Source organism: Arachis stenosperma, chromosome 5 (assembly GCF_014773155.1).
Source record: "Arachis stenosperma cultivar V10309 chromosome 5, arast.V10309.gnm1.PFL2, whole genome shotgun sequence".
NCBI lineage: Eukaryota > Viridiplantae > Streptophyta > Magnoliopsida > Fabales > Fabaceae > Arachis > Arachis stenosperma.
This window is the reverse complement of record NC_080381.1, coordinates 13,989,878-14,012,825: the sequence shown is the minus strand read 5'-3', so window position 1 is coordinate 14,012,825 and position 22,948 is coordinate 13,989,878. Positions and strand designations below refer to the sequence as shown.

The 22,948-nt window shown below is 35.6% G+C and overlaps 1 protein-coding gene across 1 annotated transcript; it reads right to left on the bottom strand.

The window, feature by feature from the left end:
* Positions 1-13,139: 13,139 nt before the first annotated feature.
* On the bottom strand, positions 13,140-16,358 carry LOC130982502 (uncharacterized). The gene is made up of 3 exons (XM_057906535.1): positions 16,156-16,358; positions 14,064-14,927; positions 13,140-13,651 (listed from the first exon to the last, which is right to left on the bottom strand). Exons 2-3 carry the CDS (start codon positions 14,921-14,923, stop codon positions 13,474-13,476), a joined length of 1,038 nt encoding a protein of 345 aa, XP_057762518.1. The 5' UTR covers positions 14,924-14,927; positions 16,156-16,358; the 3' UTR covers positions 13,140-13,473.
* Positions 16,359-22,948: the final 6,590 nt, after the last annotated feature.

Below are 22,948 nucleotides of genomic sequence, written 5' to 3'. Positions count from 1 at the left end.
TTTGGAGGCGAATCTGAGGAAAACGGCGCAAGAAAGCTACCACAGCTTATTTCAAGATATTGTGGCCGTGAGGAAGGATTTGCTGAATTCTCGGAACGCCTACGCCGAGTTGGAGGACTCTATCGCCGATGGTGCCGAGGAGTCTTGGAGAATTTTCTTGGAACAAGTCAGAGTTATTGCTCCCGACTTGGACCTTTCTCCACTACATCCTGACAAAGTAGTTATTGATGGCGCTATTGTTGATCCTCCTGTTCCCGAGGTCGTTTCCGAATCAGACCTGAAGACTCGGGGACAGAGGATTATTGAGTCTCCTCCTCGTCCCCAAGATGCTCCGAGTTCTTCAATCCTCACTCCGACTTCCTCTTTGGCTCCTCCTCCCGGTCCTGGTGGTGTTCCTCCTGGTGATTCCTCTACTCCGTCCAAGAAATGACTTTTTTATTTTTGTGGCTATATGGGGGCCCGGCCTGTGGGTCCCCCCTTTTTTAAACTTCTATTTATTTGCTGGTGGTTGTGAACAATTTGCTTCTGGCCTTTCCAGGCCGTAAACAAAATATTCTGTTTGTTGCCCTTTTTTGGATAAGGGTTTTAAACAAAATAAATGCCTTTTTTGGATAAGGGTTTTCTAATCGAAGTAGGTGCCCTTTTTTGGATAAGGGTTTAAGTTACTTTGCGCGTGCACATGCTTTTCTATTTTGAAATATGTTTGATCTTTTTCGAAAAACCTTCTGCTAGCCTGCATTATTTTCTCGAGCCTTTTTCGTGGAAAGGCTTGTATGCAAGCTTTAAACTTTTCAGGTTGTCATATCTCTTTTGTTATCCTTTATACTCGACTTTGCTTTAGTGAGTTTTTATGACTTAGGTTATTTTTGCGATGCGTTTTTCTTCTACTCGGTGTTATGTTCCGATCTGTGGATCGAAGCTTTCCGAGTTTTTCTACTCGGGATCACTTTCCGACTTATGAGTCGGGTTAGTTCACGAGTTTTTACGATCGACTTGTATAACCTCTTTACACCGACTTGTACCTCGTCGTTTTATCCTGACGACCATCTAGGTCGATTCATGGGATTTTCACGCTTTGTCGAGCTTAAGTCGGCGCGTTTCGTAGAAAGACTTATATAAAAATAGAGAAGGATATTTAAGAGAAATATATTAGTGAAAAAGATCTTTATTAATCGGGAAGGTACCTTTTTGCTACTAAGGGTCTTGACAGTATATTTCCCTTAGCCTCTACTATGATGCCTCGTTAAAAACCCCTCTCCAGAAAAAACCCTTTTTTGGGAAAAAATCATGAAGCTGGGAAAAGAGTACATCAGGGAGTAGAGTTCGCTTCTAGCTGTAGTACCTTTTCATATTACAAGCATGCCACGACCTTGGTAACTCAGTGCCATCCAGGTCGGTTATTTTATAATAACCTTTCCCTAACACTTCTTTGATTTTGTATGGCCCTTTCCAATTGGCGGCGAGCTTTCCTTCTCCTGATTTGTTGACCCCAATGTCGTTTCTAATTAGGACCAGGTCATCTACGGCGAATGTTCTTCGAATGACTTTCTTGTTGTATCTGGTAGTCATCCTTTGCTTTAATGCCGCTTCTCTTATCTGGGCGTTCTCTCGGACTTCGGGAAGCAAGTCGAGCTCCTCTTTGTGCCCCTGTACATTTCCGACCTCATCATGGAGAATTACCCTTGGGCTTTGCTCACTGATTTCTATAGGAATCATGGCTTCTACGCCGTAGACTAGTCGGAAGGGTGTTTCTCCTGTGGCGGATTGGGGGGTCGTCCTATAAGCCCATAGCACTTGGGGGAGCTCGTCAGCCCAAGCTCCCTTTGCTTCCTGTAATCTCTTCTTCAGTCCTGCCAGTATGACTTTGTTAGCTGCCTCGGCTTGCCCATTAGCTTGTGGGTGTTCTACCGAGGTGAATTGGTGTTTGATTTTCATACTGGCTACCAAACTTCTGAAGGAGGCGTCGGTGAACTGGGTCCCATTATCTGTGGTGATGGAATAAGGTATTCCATACCTTGTGATAATGTTTTTGTAGAGGAACCTGCGACTTCTTTGAGCGGTGATAGTAGCTAGTGGTTCTGCTTCTATCCACTTTGTGAAGTAATCTATTCCCACGATCAGGTATTTGACTTGCCCTGGTGCTTGGGGAAAAGGACCTAACAGATCCATTCCCCATTTTGCAAAAGGCCAGGGGGAAGTTATACTGATGAGCTCTTCTGGTGGAGCCACGTGGAAATTTGCATGCATCTGACATGGCTGGCATTTTTTCACAAAGTCTGTTGCATCTTTCTGCAAGGTCGGCCAATAGAATCCTGCTCGGATCACTTTTCTGGCCAATGACCTCGCTCCGAGATGGTTTCCGCAGATCCCACTATGTACTTCCTCCAACACCTCGGTGGTTCTTGAGGTCGGTACGCACTTTAGTAATGGCGTTGATATCCCTCTTCTGTAAAGGACATTTCTCACCAAAGTATAATGTTGTGCTTCCCTTCGGATCTTTTTAGCCTCTTTCTCCTCTTTGGGGAGGATGTCGAACTTCAGGTATTCGACGAGGGGGTTCATCCATCCGAGGTTTAGGCCGACTACCTCAAGTACCTTTTGTTGATCCTCTGTTTTTGATACCGAGGGCTCTTGGAGGGTTTCCTGGATCAGGCTTCTATTGTTCCCTCCGGGTTTGGTACTTGCTAATTTGGATAGGGCGTCAGCTCTGCTATTTAGGTCCCGAGTTATGTGCTTAACCTCGGTTTCCGCAAAGCGCCCGAGGTGTTCCAAGGTTTTTTCCAAGTATTTCTTCATATTGGGGTCCTTTGCCTGATACTCTCCACTTATTTGGGAAGTCACCACTTGTGAGTCGCTGTAGATCATCACCTTTGTAGCGCCAACTTCTTCTGCTAATTTTAATCCGGCAATCAAGGCTTCATATTCTGCCTGATTGTTTGAGGCCGGAAATTCAAATTTTAAGGAGACCTCTATCTGGGTCCCTTTTCCATCTACCAATATTATGCCTGCGCCGCTCCCTGTCTTGTTGGAGGATCCGTCTACATAGAGTTCCCATGTAGTCGGTTTTTCCTCTTGTTCACCGGCGTATTCCGCAATGAAGTCGGCGAGGCATTGGGCTTTAATTGCAGTCCGAGTTTCGTATCTCAGATCGAACTCGGAGAGTTCTATCGCCCATAGAACCATTCTCCCTGCAACATCCGTCTTTTGGAGGATTTGCTTCATGGGTTGGTTTGTACGGACTCTTATTGTATGAGCCTGAAAGTAAGGTCGTAGCCTTCGTGAGGCTATCACTAAGGAGTAGGCAAACTTCTCTAGTTTGTGGTACCTTAGCTCAGGGCCTTGTAGAACCTTACTGGTAAAGTAGACCGGGTGTTGACCGACCTTGTCTTCTGTGATCAGGGCTGATGAGACAGCCCTGTTTGCGACGGATAGGTATAGGACGAGGTTTTTTCCCGGTACTGGTCGGGTTAAGATAGGAGGTTGGCTTAAGAATTTTTTGAACTCTTGGAACGCCTCCTCACATTCCGGAGTCCATTCAAACTGGCATCCCTTTCTTAACAGAGAGAATAATGGAAGGGATTTTAGTGCCGATCCTGCCATAAATCTGGAGAGGGCTGCAAGTCGGCCATTGAGCTGTTGAACCTCTCTTAAACAAGTCGGGCTCTTCATTTCTAGGATGGCTCTGCACTTGTCGGGATTGGCCTCGATCCCTCTTTGTGTTAGCATGAAGCCTAGAAATTTCCCTGCTTCTACTGCGAAGGCGCATTTTGCGGGATTTAGTCTCATCCCATGCAACCTTATAGTGTTGAAGACTTGTGAGAGGTCGGTTAAGAGGTCGACTTCTTGCTTGGTTTTTACTAACATGTCGTCGACGTATACCTCCATTAAGCTCCCTAAATGGGGAGAAAACACTTTGTTCATCAGCCTTTGGTACGTGGCTCCTGCATTCTTCAGTCCGAATGGCATGACCACGTAGCAATAATTGGCTTTTGGTGTGATGAACGATGTTTTCTCTTGGTCGGGTTCATGCATCGGGATTTGGTTATATCCCGAGTAGGCGTCCATGAATGATAGGTATTGGTACCCTGAGCTGGAGTCCACCAGGGTATCAATACTTGGTAAGGGATAAGGGTCCTTAGGACAGGCCTTATTTAGGTCGGTATAGTCGACGCACATCCTCCATTTACCATTTTGTTTTTTGACTAGCACTACATTGGCTAGCCATGTTGGATATCTGACCTCTCTGATAAAGCCGGCTTCCAGGAGCGCCTGTACTTGCTCTTCTACTATGGAGGTCCTCTCTGGGCCGAGCTTGCGTCTTCTTTGCTGTACAGGTCGGGACCCTGTGTAAACCGAGAGCCTGTGAGACATGAGCTCGGGATCAATCCCGGGCATGTCGGCAGCCTTCCAGGCGAAGAGGTCGGAATTATCTCTTAGGAGTTCACCCAACCTTTGTTTCAGGGCTTCCCCTAGGTTGGCTCCTATGTAAGTGTTTTTTCCTTCCTCCTCGCCGACTTGTATCTCCTCGGTTTTTCCACCCAGCTGGGGTCGTAGCTCTTCTCTGGTTCTTGCTCCACCCAACTCTATGGTGTGGACTTCTTTGCCCTTTCCTCTCAGATTTAGGCTTTCGTTATAGCACTTCCTTGCCAATTTTTGATCTCCTCTCACCGTTGCTATTCCTCCTGGAGTCGGGAATTTCATGCAGAGGTGAGGAGTTGATACCACTGCTCCGAGTCGATTAAGGGTAGTCCTGCCAATTAAGGCATTATAGGCTGACCCTTCATCGATGACTATGAAATCTATGCTCAGAGTCCTCGATTTTTCCCCTTTTCCGAAAGTTGTGTGAAGGGGTAAAAATCCCACTGGTTTTATTGGCGTATCCCCTAACCCGTATAGGGTGTCGGGGTAAGCTCTCAACTCTTTTTCATCTAACCCTAGTTTGTCGAAGGCGGGCTTGAAAAGGATGTCCGCCGAGCTTCCCTGGTCTACTAGGGTTCTGTGGAGATGGGCGTTAGCTAGGATCATGGTTATTACCACGGGATCATCATGCCCGGGGATTATTCCTTGCCCATCTTCTTTGGTGAATGAGATAGTGGGGAGGTCGGGCGTCTCATCCCCGACCTGATAGACTCTTTTGAGATGTCTTTTGCGAGAAGATTTGGTGACTCCACCTCCCGCAAATCCTCCTGAGATCATGTGGATGTGCCTCTCAGGGGTCTGTGGTGGCGGATCTCTTCTGTCCATGTCATCTCGCTTTCTCTTTCCATGGGTGTCCGACCTCTCCATGAGATATCTATCAAGCCGACCTTCTCTAGCCAGCTTTTCTATCACATTTTTGAGGTCGTAACAGTCGTTGGTGGAGTGACCATATATCTTATGGTACTCGCAATATTTGCTGCGACTTCCCCCTTTTTTATTTTTAATAGGTCTTGGGGGTGGCAGCCTTTCAGTGTTGCAGATCTCTCTGTATACATCCACTATAGAAGTCTTTAGAGGAGTATAAGAGTGATACTTTCTGGGCCTTTCGAGACCGGGTTCTTCCTTCTTCCTGACTTCCCTTTCCCTTTCCCTAGAGGAGGAAGTAGGTCGTGAACTCAGGTCTCTTAATTTGGCATTCTCTTCCATGTTGATGTACTTTTCGGCCCTTTCTTGTACATCACTTAGAGAAACGGGGTGCCTTTTAGATATGGACTGTGAGAAGGGGCCTTCTCTAAGTCCGTTGACTAACCCCATTATTACTGCCTCTGTGGGCAGGTCTTGGATCTCTAAACATGCCTTATTGAACCTTTCCATGTAGGCTCGTAGAGACTCTCCGACCTCCTGTTTTACTCCCAGGAGGCTCGGTGCATGTTTTACTTTATCCTTCTGAATTGAGAACCTCATCAAAAATTTCCTGGAGAGGTCTTCAAAACTAGTAATGGATCTCGGGGGGAGGCTATCGAACCACTTCATCGCTGCTTTCGATAAAGTGGTCGGGAAAGCCTTGCATCTCGTAGCGTCGGAGGCATCAGCTAGATACATCCGGCTTTTGAAGTTGCTAAGATGATGCTTTGGATCCGTAGTTCCATCATAGAGGTCCATATCAGGGCTTTTGAAGTTCGTTGGAACTTTTGCCCTCATTATGTCCTCGCTGAAAGGATCTTCTCCGCCTGGGAGTTGATCTTCTCCTTCGTCGCGGGAGTTCTTGAGAGAGGATTCTAGCTGCAAGAGTTTTCTTTCTAACTCTTTTCGCCGTTCCATCTCTTCCTTAAGGTACCTTTCGGTTTCCTTTTGCCTCTCCCGCTCTTGTTCCAATTGCTCCAGGCGGCTATGGACTAGTCCCATCAATTCAGTTACGTGGGATGGTCCACCCTTTTCTGATTCACGACCATCTGAGGAGTTTACCTTTGGATTCTTCATTCCAGAGGTACCCTCTCTGTGTTGGTCGTTATCTTGATGTTGGGCTGTGTCTTCATTGTCATTGCCCATGCCTAGATTCTCTTGCTCAGAATCTGTTTCGACATGGCCTTCTTCATGGGATCTTTCTGCCATCGAGGGATGATCTCTCGGGTCCCCGGCAACGGCGCCAATGTTACGGTGGGTAACCGGAGATTAGTCCAAGGGATGGCGTTTGGCGGCCCAAGTGAGTGATGGAGGAGGACTCCAGGTAGGTCCGCAACTCGGGAGGCTCCGTCCGACTTGTGCTCGCGTGTGAATGGGGGGTGGTACCTGCAAAGACACTCCGATGCCTAAGTTAGCAAGGGTGTAAGCAGGTCTTAGAGAGTATTGGACCTTTTTCATACCTGAGGTGTGTCAGCGTACTTATAGTGGTGAGCCAATAACCACCGTTGGAGTAGTGCCGTATCTTTAGGATAATAACCGTCCCATTATCTTAGGGAGGTTAAGATATGGCTTTATGAAGTGGTTAGAGAGATTTCAGGGGCGGTTACCCATTTGAATGAGTATTTAACTGCCAGCTAATCTCATAACCGACTTCTTCGTACCAAGTCGGGGTTGACACCGACCTCTTGAATGGAGGTGGGTGCTTTGCTAGGCTTAATCTATTGGATCAGGCCTTTCGATTGGACCTGGGCCCTTAACATTGGGCCAGGGTATGAACAGGAACTAATTTGACTATTAATCCTATTTAATTAATATTAAAAAAATTAGCCAATTTTAAAATTGCAGGGAGATTAATAATAAAAATGAAGGAAAATAATTAAGTATAATCACAGAATAGTATATAGTCAACTTATTTTTAAGGTTTTTTATGATTAAATTCAAGAATAATATAGTCCTAACAAAAGTTATGTTCAATAATTCCAAAAGTCACACATACAATACCCAAACTAATGTAATCGAGATGATACTTAGAACTGTGATACAATTCAATTATAGTGATGTTCGTGGTGTAGAAAAACAATAAGATACACACCAGTGTTTTTATCCTCATGATGTTTATTGAAAATTCTTTTGGTCCTAATGACAAGTGGTAGGAATCAGATTTATAATAGAGGAGAAAGTCAAAGAGACAAGTTAGAGACACGTGTGTATACTTTGATACGTCAGAATGTTCATTTTTTATGGAGATAGTAATATAAACCTTGAACAATTGATAATTTACACAATAGAATTATCCTTTTATACAAATGTAAGTCTATTCGCACTAATAGTAAGATCAATAATTTGCCAATTAAAGTAACTATAAGTCTTGAATTTTTACAGTGTTTAGATTAGTTTTTCGTTTTACAAAGAAAAATCAATTCCGCAGAATAAAATTGAATAATCCCTTTAAAATTATGAATTATCAAAGGTCTTTTTAAATTTGGACAATTCTACGATAATACTTTCATAGACTTAGAAATGCCATTAAGTGAATAACACTCTTTACCTTTCGATCAGCAATTAGCTCCTATTCAACACACATCTGCTTGACCATAAGCTCATTTTTTTTACTAAAGATTATTTACTTTGTCCCACCCGATTGGTTATGAGAATAATGGCTCTGTCTTACTATCTGTTTTAGATTCAGGTATTTACTGTTAACTTTTTCTATTACTATCTGATTGGTTTTCTGGATTTCATTTATAGAGCCTGTGATATCTTCTAATATAATAGGAGAATTAGATTTTGTCATTGACTGCCAAGCTAATTCTGGAATTTGGCTTGAGGAGTCTGTACTCCTTTGAACTTCGGTCTTTTTATCCTTCACATTCACCTTAAAGAAACTTTCAAGCAACCAAAAAAGGGCAAACTTTTTCCTTGGTTGTGAAGGCTTAGATTGTTGATTGTTGAAATTACTTTTATTATCACAATCGTTATTGTCAATTCACTCAGTTGCCAATGCTTTTTCACTTTAGTTTTATCTGAAGCAGAGTCTGACATGAAGATCTGGCAGTGCTTTGAATCATGTTCAAGGTGAGCACAATAGGTGCAAAAAATTCCAATATGCTCATATCTCAATCTAATTTCCAGCACCTTACCTCCTGGAGTAGCCATCCGAATCGAGTCTTTCACCCTTTTATCACCATTAATCAGAACTCTAGATTTAGGGATTTTAGATTCCTTTTTTCTGACAGAGAAAAAATCAATGTCAATAATCTCACCAAATTTCTCACCCAATTTACGACAAACTTCAACAGCCTTGATTTTTTTCTGGAAGTGTAAAACTCACGAAATTAGTAAATAATTAGTCAATAAATTAATTATTATTTAAAAAATTAGAAAATTAAATTTAATAGTGAGGTAGAGATAATTAAAATATGAATTTTAATACAAATTTTAAAAGATTTGACCTAAAATTAGACCGAACAGACCAAACCGAACAAACCGGGCCCATATTAGGCCCAAGACCCAACCCCAATTAGCCTTATTTATGCATGCAAGTCCCCCTTTCATAGGGAGAAAGAGAGAACACGGTGAGAGGGTGAGAGAGCTTAGGTTGGAGGTTGCTATTCACTTCCAACTTTAATCCATCATATCTTTCAATCCGGAGCTCCGATTGACGAGTCGTCAGCAACCACGCGTACGTCTCGAAATTCTCTAAAAAACTCACTAACCAATTAGGTTTAAGGATTTATATGATTTTGGTGCTTTAGGTTCGAATTAGCACGCAAGAATTAGCGAATTTTTGTTCATTTGAGACACGAGTAAGGTAAGAATCTCAAACCTCTTGTTGATTAGTGAATTAGAAAGCTTAAATGTTGATTATAGTGATATGTTGTGCAATTAGATTGAATAATGTTTAATTGGAGTATGTTGATGATGTTTGGAGCTTGATTGTGGGACCTTGGTGGCTGAATTTCTATTCGGAGAGGCTTTGGGGCTGTGGACTCTTGAGGAACATTGACCTTGAAGTGTCTTTGGGTTTTTCGAAGAATCGGCCAATGTATGATTTCAGTTTCTCGTAGATAACATATAATCTCTTGTGAAACCTTAGACTAGATGACCATAGGATAAGTTGTATGATATAGAAGATTGAGGATTAGTGACTTGTTGTTTGTATTATTAAGTTGAGTAATTGGATTGTATGTTGACTGCATACGAATGTGTGTTGTATGATGGGGCATGATGATGATTGTTGATGGCACGAAATGCGATGTATGACGATTGTGATAATGAATATTGGTGAGATTTGGGTCAAAGGTCGTGACCGGCAAGTATAATGAATTAAGATTGGCATGGTTTGCATGTTGTATGTTAAGGCACAGATATGATTTATGTGAGTTTGAGCGGTGTTGATGTGGTTGAGGTATTATAGAAAGTATGTATGGAAAACTGTGATAATAGGGGGTTTGAGATTTTTAAGCAAAACTTATTTTTTAACGAATTTTTATGGACCATAACTTGAGTCTCAAATTTTGGATTTGAATGAAAAATTTTCAAATTAAAGATAATTTCAAGGGCTTTAAAACGGTATAAAATTTGTGGAAATCGAAATTTTGTAGAGGAAGTTATGGACGTCGGAAAATGGGTGCAGAAAACTGATTTAGTTAAGTTGCAGAATTTTTGAAAGTGCTGGTGCGTGTGCGCACATACCGAACAGGGGCTGTGTTTTGGCTTGTGCGTATGCACGAGTGGTGTGTGCATGCACACCCTGAGGTTTTTGGAAATCGTGCATACGCACCCTGTTTTTCAGCAACTTGTGTTTTATGATTTAAACATGGTTTGAAACCTCTAAACCTCTATTTTTTATCTCCGAAACCCCCGAGTTGAGTTATAGTAGTAGTGCAGGGGATTGAACTAGAAATGTGAGTTAAATTAGAAGTGAAGAAAGGCGATGAAGTGGTAAGTATGAACTTGAGAAGTAACAGATTGAATTGATGATAGATGATGAATGAGTTTGATGAGAAATTATGTATGAATATATTTTTGAATGTCAAGATGATAGGTAATGGTTTGGAGGATAGACGAGAAATCCCTATCCGAATTATGCTTTGTGGATAGATGAGTAATTCCTATTCGAGATGCAATTTTGAGGATAGACGGGTAATTCCAATCCGAGATGCGATTTTATGGGTAGACGAGTAATTTCTATCCGGGGATAGACGAGTAATTCATATCCGAGTCATGGCCTGTGGATAGACGAGTAATTCCTACCCGGGTTATGGTTTGAGCCACCTACCTAAGTAGACGAGTAATACATATTCTGGGTTAGGTGAAATACCGGCATGGAGAGACGAGCAATACCTATTCCATGTTGTGGTGTTCTGTCCACGGTTAGCTACCAGGACATGTCGAGTTCGGCTATATAACTGACAGATGAGACTTATCAACCGTAGGGCAGGCATGCATCATGTGCATTTGTATGTTTTGTTTGTGTGTGCATTGTCTTGGCTTGCTTAATTGTTTATTCATGTTAATTGCTAATTGCCTACTTGTTATATATGCTTTCTGTATGTGTTTGTCTTGTCTGTGTACTGGAGTTCAGGAGGGTTGGAGGGAGGTGAGAAACCAAGAGGATAAGTTATGATTGAGTTGGAACTTTAAGATCCTTAGACGACCTATCTTGTGGTTTAAAAATATAGTTTTAAGATTTATAATTTGAGTGCCGAAGTTATAGGATCACCTCTGACTTTTTCGAGACCTTATATAATATGTATGTGGGCACCTTAACCATACTGAGAACCCCCGATTCTCATCCCATACAATATTGTCGTTTTTCATATGCAGGTCGAAAGGCACCTCGATAAGCGTTTGGAGATCATTCTGCAAGCGAAGATTGGGATTACTATATTTTGGGTTATTCTATGTGTATATTTATGTATATAGACTCTCCATATATATATAATTGTACTTCGCCTTTTTGAGTGGATTTTTGGAGAGATAGGTGTTCTGTTTATGTTTCTGGGATAATTTTGGATTGTATATATATAACTATATGTATATTCTGGCCGAGGTTGAGTTCGGAGCTTAATTATTTTGTACCCTTGACCTTCTAATCTCTTCGTCTACATATGTATATTTATATGTACTTATGCTTTCTTCATTAACTGACAGATGAGACTTATCAACCGTAGGGCAGGCATGCATCATGTGCATTTGTATGTTTTGTTTGTGTGTGCATTGTCTTGGCTTGCTTAATTGTTTATTCATGTTAATTGCTAATTGCCTACTTGTTATATATGCTTTCTGTATGTGTTTGTCTTGTCTGTGTACTGGAGTTCAGGAGGGTTGGAGGGAGGTGAGAAACCAAGAGGATAAGTTATGATTGAGTTGGAACTTTAAGATCCTTAGACGACCTATCTTGTGGTTTAAAAATATAGTTTTAAGATTTATAATTTGAGTGCCGAAGTTATAGGATCACCTCTGACTTTTTCGAGACCTTATATAATATGTATGTGGGCACCTTAACCATACTGAGAACCCCCGGTTCTCATCCCATACAATATTGTCGTTTTTCATATGCAGGTCGAAAGGCACCTCGATAAGCGTTTGGAGATCATTCTGCAAGCGAATATTGGGATTACTATATTTTGGGTTATTCTATGTGTATATTTATGTATATAGACTCTCCATATATATATAATTGTACTTCGCCTTTTTTAGTGGATTTTTGGAGAGATAGGTGTTCTGTTTATGTTTCTGGGATAATTTTGGATTGTATATATATAACTATATGTATATTCTGGCCGAGGTTGAGTTCGGAGCTTAATTATTTTGTACCCTTGACCTTCTAATCTCTTCGTCTACATATGTATATTTATATGTACTTATGCTTTCTTCATACGCAAGTAAACATTAATTTTTTGAGAGTGGCACTTTTAATTTTCACGATCTTGCTTTACCCATCCTTCAAGACTCCTCGTATATTATATTTTTTCAATTATATATATATATATATATATATATATATATATATATATATATATATTATTTTAGAGGTTGTAATACCTCGCCACCTCTATTTTACGACTCAAGCGTAAGGTTCTGTGTGGTAGGATGTTACAGGAAGCCTCTAGATTTGAGTCCAAATGGAAAAAAACTAATTCCTTCTTAGTCTTGAAAGTAAACATTTGTCCAGCTCAGAATATGTAAAATATAATCTTTAAAGAACTATAGGGATCCTTTCTCAATTCGGAGAACATCTAAGTCGTTTTCGAAGAAGAATTGGAATTGGTTTAATCCTAATTCCATTAATCGAAATTCATCCATTCTTATCAGCAAACACACAATCAAAGAGACTCTTAGTATATGTCTTTAGTCCCTTGGAAAAGTTATTTTCTATCGCAAACACCAAGATATACAAAGATAATTAAAGAATTAAAATTGAAAAAAAAAAATAGAAACACACAAACAAACTCTAGGAGAGCAATTTACTTATCCAAATATACATGAATTTTATATAGAATAACAAATATATCTTCCTTAATTAAACAATGATAAAAGATTACAGTTGAACTTATACGTGGAAATTTGTTGGCCCCACTAATCTAAATGTCACATTCCATCAGAACATACAAGACATCAGATGAAACGTTGCATGTAATACCATTAACTTTTAGATTAATTAATCGAATCTACACTATTAATTAATAATTTGTCGTGACTAAGAAAAGTATCTTAACTACGGGTCTACGGCATTATGGTTTATCATATTGCAAGTGAATTTAATTACTGCTAAGTTGCAATGTGAAAGGTTCTTGATTTGGTCTCAAACATTTACAGCAAAGAGACACACATCATGCCTCATTTCTTTTTTCCTGTGGAACTGCACGCCAAGTTTTACATTCCCAAGTACAAAGTATATTTAGTTATCAATTTTTTGACAAACAGACAGAAAATAGCACAGGCAAAGATAAAAGAAATGGGACAAATATGTTTATGGAGCAGGCCCTTCAGTTTTGCTGCTTCAGGATGACAAAGACCTTGATCATCAAATTCTTTATCCATTGAAGCTTCTTCACTTTGGTGCCCCCAGTGGCAGTGGTCATGTCAGCAAGCAAGCACATAGCAATGGCAATGCAATGAATCTGTCAAAGCTCATCAGCATTTTCACATGTCGGACGACGCGCTCAAAGCCATTACCTTGCATTGTTCATTCAGTGCCAGAAGTTGAGCCTCTTTCTTGTCAAGCAAAGTGCTCAACCTCACATTCTCTTCCATAAGCTTTTGAACTTCTGCCTCTTTCTGCATTTTCTCACCCTCCAACTGAGTTGTCTTCGCAACTAGCCTGCACCAAAGCAACATGCTATGCAGTAAGGCAAATGTCTCTAGGGACAACCAACACAAGGATTGAAAATTAATTATTATACTCTATTTGTGGGAAAATGCAACAATAATTTAAAATTCCCCAATTTAAAATGTAACATCTATATGTAACACTAATTTAAAAATACCCCACTTTTGCAAGTCAGTAACTAATGGCAATCAAGCAACACTCAAATTGAGGTGTAATACAACGGTATGCAGGTGCCGAGTAAATATAAACTAAATCAAGCTTTAATAAACATAATATATGCAGAAAGAAGTGTATTGGGGTATTTTGCAATCATATGACTTGACGTGGATAAAATAACAGATAGATATCAAGATTCATAATGATAGTGTGTTTCACATTATTGTGTATTATGAAATATACTCGCCTTTCAAAAAGCTTCTCAATAGTTTGAAATTGCTTCTCTGAGGAAAGTAATGTTTCTCTTACAGTGAGTAGGCTGCTAACATAGGATTTCAGAGACTCAAATTCCCGTCTCACTCTACAAAGCTCCTCTTCATTTTCAGCAGCTAGCTGCCTCTGCCTGGTTGTTTCTTCCACCAAACCCACAACTCTCTGTCGCACGTCATTTAGAATATTACTTGTATTCAAAGCAAAACGCTCCATCTCTTTTAACTTCATGGACATATTTTCTAACTGGGCAGACTTCTGTTTAATCTCTTCCTGACTTACGCTTACTTTTTCCTTCTCAACTGCAGTTTCTGATTCTGCCAATATAACCCTTTTGACAAGGGCTTCCATCACATCTGCAACCATCTGTACAGACTTGAGTACCTCACCTAAATAAGCTCCATCTTGTTCATCTAACGAACCTCGCTCATGGCTAATTCCTATCCAAGATTCTTCGCCCGCATCCTCAAATGGAGAAAGATCTACATTCCTAGACCAACCTGAAAATGGTATCCCATTCTTGTCTACAAGGCCTACCCCCTCTAATTCTTTTATGCCACAAGATGCATGGGCTAGATCAGGAACAGCCATGAGTCTTGCTTTCGCTTTTAAGTAAGTCAACAATGTAGAAGCGGTCTTGACCCTACGCCAAAGAACCTCTAAAACTTTATTAGCATCTTCCTCTGAACCTTGCATGTAATCCTTCACTTCGATAAGCTTTGCTTGCAATGCATCCACTTGGGATTGGCTTCTTTCACTCTCTTGCTTCCATGTTTCATGTGATTGACTCAGCTGAGACTTCAAATATGACATGTCAAATCCTTCATCTGCTGCCATGCCCCTGTCCAATGTAATATATTAATGTTAAAAAATTGTAGTTTAAAAAAAAACTCCAATGACAAAGCATATGTATCAGTATAAATATAATTTCACAGGCCTAAAATTCCATCAACTGAAAAGCCTTAACAATGATTTCAGGTATCCAATTCATAATGTAATGTATGGCAAAGCTCTGTCAAAGAGGAAGCCAGAAGATAATGTCTATCACAAAGTGGATTTCACAATAAATTCCAGAGCAAAAGGATGCAGCATATTAAGTTTGAAGCAATATATCAACAAACGAAACTAAAATCACATCACATCATAGAATTAAACTCATCTATACTTTAATCACACAGATCATCCACTTTCCCATTTCTACGAGATATGCTTAAAATATGCCCAACAACTTCTATCGATTCACAAATAATGTCTTCTGTAAAGCAAAACTAAGTACAACATATTTTCTGCTTCTTAGAAGCCTCAGAAAGTTTATAATGAACCTATACAGCTACAATACCTCAGAAGATGAACAAGTACTTCAATGGAATTACAAATATACAAATAAAAGATACATTTTGTGAGAAGCCAAATTCCTCCAAATGGACTTCTACATCAAACATTGTCTAGTTAGCACTTGAAAATGTCTTCAAGTTACAAACACACACAGAATTGACTCAACCCATGATCAGCTAGCTACTACACTTAATCTCAATGGCAAAAATAAACAGGGAAAGAAAAAAATGAGAATTTTTGACATGGCAAAGCAGCCAACGAAAACAAAATCAACATTAATACATCAAAATGCTGAGTCTTTTAAGCTATATATATTCATTGTCAACAATATCTTTCACCTGCAGTACCTTGTTTCTCTCTCTCCCTAAAGTAATATACTTTTGCTAATTCAATGTTGTTTAGACGCGACGCAATCCAACCAATTCATCGTTTTACTATATCTAAAAAATCTAGCAGGACGAAAATTAACGTATAACTGCAAAATTGGGGTTTTTTTCTTCCTTTTTTGTTTCATCCCCTCTTTACCTGAGTTTGATCTCGAAAAATCGAAACTTGAGGCAAGCCAAGAACCAGACGGACAAAGTTGAAACAGAATATCCACTAAAACCGACTAAAAAGGAAAACAAATTGATTACGTTGAAACGAAGGGATTAAAAAGTGAGGAACAAGCAAATACAATGCTGGAATCTCGTAGAAGGGGAATTGAAGGAGTTAATTGAATAAAAAGACGTTACCTAGTTAGTTTTTGCTTCGAGAAAAAGCTTGAAGATCGAGCGAGTTGAGTGAAGAAAATGGGTCTGAGTTGAATCGTCTTCTTACACCAACCCCTCTCTCTCTCTCTCTCTTACATGTAAAAGGAGAAAGAAAGAAAGAAGGCACCTTACTTGTACCACACAGGCCTTTTCTTTTCGTTTATGCTTCTTTCTATTAATTTTCGATTAGGCCTAATTTTATTATCCATACTTTAATTATGTATTTAAATAAAATTCTTACGTAGAAAGGGGGCATAGGGCAGAGGAAGACTCTTGGTTAGCGTTTGAGAGAAAGAGTTTGAGAAATTGAGATTGAAAAATTGAAATTGGAAAGAAATGGAAATAAATTTTAGTATTATATTTAGGGTAAAGTATAGAAGATTGAATTATATGTTAGTATTTTATTTGATTTGAGATAAAAATAGAGATTAAACTATTTAAAATTATTAAAATATTTTTATTAATTAAAAAATAAAAAAAATTCTAAATCTATTTGTTTTTTTTTTCTTTTTTTTTTGTTGGTTCTCCATACATTTTTCTCTTTTTTTTTCTCTCTCTTTTGGTAGTTCTTTTTTTTTTTATCGTTTTGTTGTTATTGTCGAACTTTGTGGTCACTAGTTACTGTCAAGTTTTTCATTACCATTGAACTCTTTTATCATTGTCGTCTTCACTGTCTGTGAGGTACACGGAGTCAAACTTGCCATAGCCGATCTAGTATTTGGGGTTGAATTTACTGTGTCTCTGTTTTCTATACTCACCGATAGTCTGTCGTGTCGTTTCTGTTTTCTGTGTTCACCACACCGCCTCTATTCCAATTTCACACTGCCGTGCTACCTTTATGTCTCACCATTCTTCTCTTTTCTATTCTGAGATTGTTGTTTTTATGAGATTATTCTTGTTTTTGGTATTATTGTTGTTAAATCTAATTGATGAGATTGTTATTGTTGCTGTCGGCACTGTTGTTATTGGTGGCGGAGGTGTGGTGGTAGAATGAAAGTTAGGGTAGGATTGGATGGTGGAGTGAGATGTAAAGTGAAATTGGGGGTGAAGGATAAATTTAGAATATGAAATTTTGAATAAGAGCATTTGAAGGGGAAAAAAAAGTCATTAAAATTTTAGTCCTCTTTCAAGAAAATTTCAATCTACTATATTTCCATTTTTTAGAGGGACTGAAATACTGAAATTTTGGGATAGAAACTGAAATTTTAGTATCAATCTTTGAATCAACAAACATGATACTAAATGTCAGTTCCTTAATCTCCACTTTAGTACCTCAAAACAAACGTTACCTTATAGTCGGAAACTTTTAAATAGAGAAATAATAATTGCCTAATAATTAGACATGATTTCCTTCAAATTTTATCAATTACATAAATATATTTATACATAACTAAATTGGATTGGTCTAGTGGTTAGATCACTAGCCCGCTTAAGCAAGTGTCGAGAGTTTAAAAAATTAATTAGTCTTAAGTTGAAATCTTCAAAAATCTAATTATCACTTTACTCTAAAAAATTTTATACAGATAATTAATTATATATTATTATACCATTAAAAATAACTATTTTTTAAATTCACTACTTTAAAAGTTATTTAAATGTATAAACTTAATTTTTGTGTGTGCATATTTTTTAAAATAACCAATATTATATGTACATCAAAATTAGTCACTAATATAAAATATATATAAAAAATAAATTAAATTATATATATCATATGAACATAACAGTTTCAATTTCAATATTTTTATTAAAATAAAAAGTTTAACCTTTTTTTAACTAATAACAACCTTAATATATCTTTAGGGTATATATTAACAAGAGTTTAATTTTAATGTACTGATAGTATAAAATTTTTTACTCATTTATTCAATTATATCCATTTTTTTTATGATTATTCACTCAGTCAATATAAAAAAATTATTTTTATTGATGTAGTGTTACGTAATTAAATTCACGGATAAAACTATTTTATATTCAAGATGCATCCAAACTAAATTCTAGAACTAAATCCTATTTATATTTATAAATACCAAAATAAAACATTTATAGCATGAATTCAGAATTCAGTCAATTCACCATATGTTGGTTATCCTCCTGTTTTTTTTTTTTTTTTGGTTTTCCATGGTATCCCCCAACCCGACAGGTCAAGGACTAATCCGCTGCGGTACTGAGCTCCATTTAAGGGTTTGCCGCTGGGCTCCATTGAGAGGGATGATTATTTTTTTTTTTTTTTGGGCTCTTGATTAAAAGGTCATTTTGTCTGACTGGCAGTGGCTTAGACGTAGAATAAGGCTCATTGGACTTGCGTCCTTTTCTCTGACCCACAGATTATATTGGTTTGGGCTTTACTCCAAACCATTTACCAATCCACTTTTGGTTGACTATGCTCTATGAGTCTAAGACTTGAGCCTATAAGATGAGGGTGCTGGATTATTATTGGATCAGATTCAAGCATTAAATATAATTTGTATTTGTATATACTCCAAATGCAAAAATATCTTTATACGCATTTGATGGTTTATTAATAGAGATCAGTAAAAGTAATTATACTTAACATTCACTACTTAAGTAGTCATAAAAATTCAGATTGATTAAATAAGAACTTAGCAAAAGATTTTTAATTTTATCCGGTCTATTTATCAAGATTAAACTCTTCATATTTACCCACAGAAAAAAAAACTGCTATACAAAAAATCTTCATGCTTTTATTATTCTGTTGTGCTGAGTTATTTGTATATCTAAATTATTGTTTCACTTATTTTTAATGTATATTTTATATTTTGATATATTTTTTATATGAATGATTGATTATATATATATATATATAACATATTTTAATCACTTTCGGTCCTTTTTTAAGAGATTGATTTAATATATTGTAAAAATAATTTAGAGCATCAACTGATTGTCTTAATTTTTTTTTCTGAAAAATCATTTATGTAGTTGTATTAATATCCAACAATATAGTTATACTGAAAAAATAATTGCATCCTTCCATTTAATCCAGCAATTGTATATATATGATAAATGATGATTCTATATATGATGAAACTATTTCAAATTAGTAAATTATTTTAGTATATTAAAATTAATAATCATAGTAGATGTTACTAAAATTAGCTACTAAAATTAAGCACTAGTATAAAATATATAATAAAATATAAATATATTGATAGTTAATTTTAGTGGCTGATTTTAATGTATAAATATAATATTTTTAAAAATTAAACATGATTATTTTGTATATTAAAATTAAACATGTTAAAACTTCATGAGACCTCTGATCTCTTTGAGTTGAGAGATTAAAATGGTTGTTTGTGTAAGTGATAAATAAGAGAATATTATTATGGCATGGATTGCACATGTATATGGAAGTGTCTCGGGCACAACAATGGGATTTTCGCTGCGATGAATGTTTGTTTGAATCTGAAAGTTTTCAATATGACTAGACTTTTCAATGTTTTCATCAATCTGAAAAGGAATCTGCAGAGGATGTTATTTTTTTACTTTAAATATATAATGTCACTTTATAAATTAAAATGGGATCAACATATTTCGAAGCCCACGCGCAACCAGTTGATGATCATACCTTTAAATTTAATTATTATTGGTGTGAGAGTTGATGATAATATGATTTTTTATCTTATAACTGTATAGTTGGATGAATTCAATAAGTTCGTTTCTAATAGTTAATTTTATGTTGATCGTAGTGAACGTTTTATATAGTTATTTGTATTACTTGAATTAAAAAGGAAAACTCGAATTTTATTTAAGCATGTTTCATAGCTTTATTTTATTTTATTTTTTTTTGTTCTTTCCCAATTATTTACTGAAAGATCTATAGTGGTTTAATTAACGCCCTTTTCATTTATCTAATTAAACACCTCCTGCGTTCTAATTGAACTCAAATTTAATTTCATAAGTTTTACTTTAATAAAATTGTTTCACGAAAATATGATTAGGGTTCGTTTGAAAATTTTTAAAAGTTACTTTTTTTAAACTTTTGACTTATAAAAAAAAATAAAAATAGTAATATTAATGTTTAGTATAATTTTTAAAATTAAATTATAGCTTTTTAAAAAGTTAGTTAGGTGTTTATAAAAAAGTTTAAACAAATGACTTCTTTCGTAATTATTTTTTTTATCATATTTTTTTTTAAAATAAGTACTTTTAAAACAAAAAAATCAAATACAAAATAACTTATTTATAAACTATTTTTAATATAAATATTAATTGCTAAAACTATTTTTTTTTAAAATTTAATTAAATTATTTATCCAAACTAAACCTAAATATAGGTTATCTTTAAAAGGAGTTTGATAAAAATAAATATTATATTATGACTCTGGAGTTATTGTTACTTATAGTTATTTATGAACTAACAAGTTGTTTGTAACACAAATTGAACTATTAGAAGTTAGAACATACAGTTTGTGAAAATATATACTTTGAAATAGAAAACAAGAAAATATACATGTTTTTTTAGAGAAATAATCATAATACATATATTTTAAAATTTAGTCACTAAAATCAATTATTATATATAAAAATACGTATTTTTTATCTCAAAAAAATATTATTATACCATTATAAATATATTTAATTATTCTATTATTTAATCATTTTAATAATTGATTATTTAATTAAAATATATGTAAATTAATATATATAAATATATACAAATTATAGTAACTAATTTAATAATTATATATATATATATATATATATATATATATAACGTTTCTTTTAAAGAAATTAAATAACTTTATTTATTTGCTAACACATACACACTTGTTGAAAAGTTATAAGAGAAAATAATTAGATCTTGAAGTAGGATATCTCTTGGAAATAGATATTGCTGCTATATGTACGTATATGTGTGTAAACAACTACTAGCATAATATATTTATATAGTTACTTGATTATTAACTAATTTAAGTTGATTTAGTGGTTAATTTATTATTTTATTAAAATAAATATTAAAAATTTAATTTTTATTTTGTGTATATAATTTATTAATTAATAATAAAATTTTAATAAAATTTTAATTTATAATAAATTAATTTTTAATTTATTGGATCAAAAATTTACTCGATTTTCCTTGGTCAAAGAAATACCAATAACTGAAATGTAATCAAATACTACTAATTTATCCATCCAGATCAGATATGTTATATCCAGCAAAATCTCATCTGCATGAGACTTTTAGCCACCCACAAAATCATACAATAATGACATTGGTAGTATCCGCAAACAAATGAACCAATCAACTGTTTGATCTCATGTTATATATGTCATAATTTCGTTATGTTATATTAACAATATTTATTAATTTTTATTTATAATAATATTTAATAAAAATATCTTTTTAAATATATTTAATAAAAATATTTTTTATAATTATATTTAATAAAAATATTTTTATTTTTTGAATATATTTTTTTATATATATATTTAAAATATAATAATTAATTATTATTAATAATAAATTAACAGATAATATTGATATTTGTGCTTTTCCTATACGTCGGAACCATAACAAAATGTCATTTAATGATGTTCAAATACATTACTACTCTTCCTGTTGTAGAAAATTGTTTTAACATTATTGATCCCTATAGTATAAGTATATATATATATATATATATATATATATATATATAGCCTACAAAGGCTAGTCTATTGTGATTTATTATTAGTTGAGAAATTGGAACACATAATTAATGGTGTGTTCAGTCTGTATTTCTGATCCGCAAGTTTTTTTTTTCTTTTTTACTTTTAGGGTTTTTTCCTTTCACAATTAGTATATTAGTCATTTAGGTAGTGTTTGGTAGAGAGATAGAGACAGAAAGACTGAGATTAAAAGACTGAGATTGAGAGACTGAGACTAAGAGACAGGGATTGAAACAAATTTCAGTATTCTGTTTGGTACAAAATGGGAGACAGAAATTAAAACAAGAATGAAACTCTAATTTAATTTGCACAAAGAGTAAAATTGGAATTAATTAATTGAAATGAAAGTATTTTAGGTATAAAATGTTATTAAAGTTTCAGTCTCTATCTTTAAAAATTTCAATCTCCTGTGTCCCTATTTTTTGGAGGTACTGAAATACTGAAATTTTAGAGACAGAGACAGAAATTTTAGTACCAGTCTCTGAACTAACAAACACAATACTACGTCTCAGTCTCTCAGTCTCTGTCTCAATACCTGAAAACAAACGCTACCTTAAAGCGCGAAATTGGCAGGTAGAGCGGATTTAACTTGAAGTAAATTATTAAAAAATTTGTTATTAGTAAATTGACTGTTACATGGATAAAATAAAATTTGAATTTATATTTATAATATAGATAATTTATTTCATACTAATTCAAACAAACGACTGAATTGATACATATTTATTAACTAATTTGCATTGAGTCAAATTTTCACAAAGAAAAGTGGTAATTAAATTTGAGAAAAGCAGGATCAGAAGCAAAAGAATAATTATAATTATTAATGGGAAAACATAATATATTTCTTTCTTTTTACACTTTGAGATTAAAGCCAGAAACATCTTTTGGCTCTTTTATTCAGAGAAGCATCTAAGCCTCTAAACAAATTGGAGCTATAATAATATGTGTGGTCCCTATACATACACATACGTACATCACTATTTGAAGTTATTACATAAGCAAAATATAATCCCTAACCCTAATTAATAATAAATAATAATTAGAAAAAAACGGAGGGTCCACTCTACAATCATATCACACAGAAAGTAGCTAAGTAGCTACAT

Coding starts and splice junctions, on each gene's coding strand:
- LOC130982502 (XM_057906535.1), bottom strand. CDS start 14,923: ATGGCAGCAGATGAAGGATTTGACATGTCATATTTGAAGTCTCAGCTG. Junction 13,652..14,063: donor ATTGAGAAGCTTTTTGAAAG/GCGAGTATATTT, acceptor GCTTTGGTGCAG/GCTAGTTGCGAAGACAACTC.